Source organism: Bos indicus, chromosome 5 (genome assembly GCF_029378745.1).
Source record: "Bos indicus isolate NIAB-ARS_2022 breed Sahiwal x Tharparkar chromosome 5, NIAB-ARS_B.indTharparkar_mat_pri_1.0, whole genome shotgun sequence".
Taxonomy (NCBI): Eukaryota; Metazoa; Chordata; class Mammalia; order Artiodactyla; family Bovidae; genus Bos; species Bos indicus.
The window spans coordinates 58,401,727-58,403,544 of record NC_091764.1 but is presented as its reverse complement, the minus strand read 5'-3'; the positions used below and the strand labels follow the sequence as shown (position 1 = coordinate 58,403,544).

At 38.9% G+C, this 1,818-nt stretch overlaps 1 protein-coding gene across 1 annotated transcript; it reads left to right on the top strand.

Annotated features, from left to right (window-relative positions):
* Positions 1 to 339: 339 nt before the first annotated feature.
* Positions 340 to 1,278, top strand: LOC109558428 (olfactory receptor 6C2-like). Its single transcript, XM_019959851.2, has one exon. It carries the CDS (start codon positions 340 to 342, stop codon positions 1,276 to 1,278), a length of 939 nt encoding a protein of 312 aa, XP_019815410.2.
* The last annotated feature ends 540 nt before the right edge of the window (positions 1,279 to 1,818 follow it).

The window sequence follows — 1,818 nt, the reverse complement described above, 5'->3', positions numbered from 1 at the left end:
TCAGGAAAACAGACTTTTGATCCTCAAACAGTATATTGATAGAGGCATTTTTTCCCATTGATATTTATATGTTGAATGACCAATTAGCAGCTAAGTGTACATTCATTAGAAGCAGTAGTGTGAAATAACACAATTTAAAAATGAGTATGCAGTTTATGTGACACAAAGAGGTGATGAAACATTGTCATGTGCTATGTGCTTGCTTCTCCAATGACCAGTTGTATCAGAGTCACTCTCGGATTTACTTCTCTTGACATCAGAAACCAGCCAGGAAGCTGAAGTTCTTCATGCAAAGTCTTTATTTTTTCAAGCAGATTGGACAAGAGATAACCATCACAGATGAAAAACCAAACCTCAATAACAACCTTCATCTTGCTGGGGTTGACAGATGACATTCGACTGAAAAATTTGCTTTTCATTTTTCTATTTCTGTCCTACACTTTGAGTATATCTGGAAACTTAAGCATCATCACCCTCACTCTGATTGATTCACACCTTAAAACGCCTATGTATCTATTCCTCCAAAATTTCTCCTTCTTAGAAATTTCATTCACAACTGCTTGTGTTCCCAGATTCCTGTACAGCATATCATCTGGGGATAAGTCCATCACCTATGCTGCTTGTGCCAGTCAACTGTTGTTTACAGATCTATTTGCAGTGACAGAATTTTTCCTCCTGGCTATCATGTCCTATGATCGCTATGTGGCCATCTGCAAACCCCTACATTACACAACCATCATTAGCATTAGAGTCTGCAAGAACGTCATCCTTTTCTGTTGGGTGGCAGCACTGATCATCATACTCCCACCAATTATGCTGGGCTTAGAACTGGAATTCTGTGACTCTAATATCATTGATCACTTTTGCTGTGATGCTTCTCCTATCCTGAAGATCTCTTGCTCAGACACATGGCTGATAGAGCAGATGGTTATTGTCTGTGCTGTGTTGACCTTCATCATCACCCTCATATGTGTAGTTCTTTCCTACATTTATATCATTAGTACTATTCTAAGGTTTCCCTCTGCCCTGCAAAGGAAGAAGGCCTTCTCCACTTGTTCTTCCCACATGATTGTTGTTTCCATCACTTACGGTAGCTGCATCTTCATTTATGTCAAACCTTCTGCCAAGGATGAAGTAGCTATTAACAAAGGAATTTCACTCCTTATTACTTCTATTTCACCCATGTTGAATCCCTTTATTTACACACTGAGAAACAAGCAAGTGAAGCAAGCATTTCTTCACTCAATTAAAAGCATTGCATTCTGCTCAAAGATATAGAGAAAAAAAATGAGTCAATGAATCCAGTTAAAAGGAAGGATTGAACAGGCACAAAATCTGAAGCTGCCGATACTATTTGTCTCTATACAATTTATTCTCAGTCATATTGACATTCTCACTTCTCTTTAAACTTGCTTACTGTGAACCTTGTCTATTCCATCATTTACTCTTCATTAAAACTAAACGTGGGGCGTTCCCTGGTGGCCCAGTGGTTAAGACTGTGCTTTCACTGCAGGAGCACTCATTCCATCGTTGATCTGGGAACTAAGATCTTACATGCCACTGGGCACGGCCAAAAAAAAAGAAAAGAAAGAAAGAAACAAGAATCAACAACAAAAACTATACTCTGAGGATGTTTACTCTAATCTGGCAGAAATTGCTATTTCCAAACAGGTTGGTTGTTATCCCTGGAAACACAACAGACCACATTTTCTCCCATTTTCATATACTGTCAGATATGGCTATGTAGGCCACTTTATAGCTAACAGAGGGGTGTGGAAATATGTGGTTCATTTTTAGAACTTGCCTATGTGCTGTGTG

Bases quoted from the DNA above. Each gene is read 5' to 3' on its own strand.
- LOC109558428 (XM_019959851.2), top strand. From the start codon at position 340: ATGAAAAACCAAACCTCAATAACAACCTTCATCTTGCTGGGGTTGACA.